Source organism: Egretta garzetta, unplaced genomic scaffold (assembly GCF_000687185.1).
Source record: "Egretta garzetta isolate BGI_Z169 unplaced genomic scaffold, ASM68718v1 scaffold867, whole genome shotgun sequence".
In the NCBI taxonomy this organism is placed as follows: domain Eukaryota; kingdom Metazoa; phylum Chordata; class Aves; order Pelecaniformes; family Ardeidae; genus Egretta; species Egretta garzetta.
In genome coordinates, this window is record NW_009260291.1 from 172,357 (window position 1) to 173,305 (window position 949).

Below are 949 nucleotides of genomic sequence, written 5' to 3' on the forward strand. Positions count from 1 at the left end.
CGTACTGGGGCCGGGCTGGGGGGCGCTGGGTTGCCCTGAGGCTGGGCTGGGGGGCACTGGGTCTGGCTGCGACCAGGCTGCGAGACACTGGGCTGGACTGGGGAGCACTGGGCCATTCTTGGGGGTGTTAGGCCATGCTGGGAGGTACTGGGCCATTCTGGGGTCATGCTGGGAGCTCATGCGCTGTGTAGTGGAGCACTGGGCTGTGCTAGGCCATTCTGGAGGGACACTGAGCCTTACCGGGAGCCACTGGACTTTGCTGGGGGAGGTGCTGGCCTCTGTTGGGCCATTTTGGGGGTCACTGGACTATTTGGGGGGACACTGGGCCGTACTGGGGCATGCTGGAAGCCACTTGGGGAAGGCCCAGGTGTCCTGCCTGCGCCCAGCACAGCAGGGGGGTCCCCAGCCGCGCAGGGTGAACCCACCCCAGCTCCCCCTCACCTGAGCGGGGTCCTGGCATTCCCAGCGCCTGTTGTGGTCTGACTGTGCAGCCTGATGGTCCAGACTGGGAGGGACTGGGAGGGACTCAGTGGCCGGGGCAGGGGCTGTGCTGGCTGTCCCCCTCCCACCGCTTCATCTCCCTGGCTGCAGGCTGGACCTGCCGCGATGACTGCAAGTACGAGTGCATGTGGCTGACAGTGCGGCTCTACGTCCAGGGCGGCCACAGGGTGCCCCAGTTCCACGGCAAGGTGAGTGGGGGGGTATGAGGGGGGGACACACGGGGGTCCCCCTCTGCCCACTGACGCCACTGTTTTCCATTGCAGTGGCCCTTCTCGCGGTTCCTGTTCTTCCAGGAGCCGGCCTCCGCCTTTGCCTCCTTCCTCAATGGCCTGGCCAGCTTCGTCATGCTGCTGCGCTACAAAGCCGCCGTCCCCCCCGCCTCCCCCATGTACCCCACCTGCGTCGCCTTCGCCTGGGTAAGCTGGGACCCCCCGTTCCCCTCCCCGGG

General features: G+C 67.0%; 1 protein-coding gene across 1 annotated transcript in view; it reads left to right on the plus strand.

Moving 5' to 3' along the window:
• Window positions 1-425: 425 nt before the first annotated feature.
• Window positions 426-949, plus strand: part of PGAP3 (post-GPI attachment to proteins phospholipase 3) — a gene marked incomplete at its 5' end in the record, with an annotated part of 10,217 nt that continues 9,693 nt past the window's right edge. The window contains 2 exons of the mRNA XM_035897955.1: window positions 426-689; window positions 765-917. Coding sequence (XP_035753848.1) covers window positions 426-689; window positions 765-917 — 417 coding nt within the window. The remainder of the gene's footprint in view (window positions 690-764; window positions 918-949) is intronic.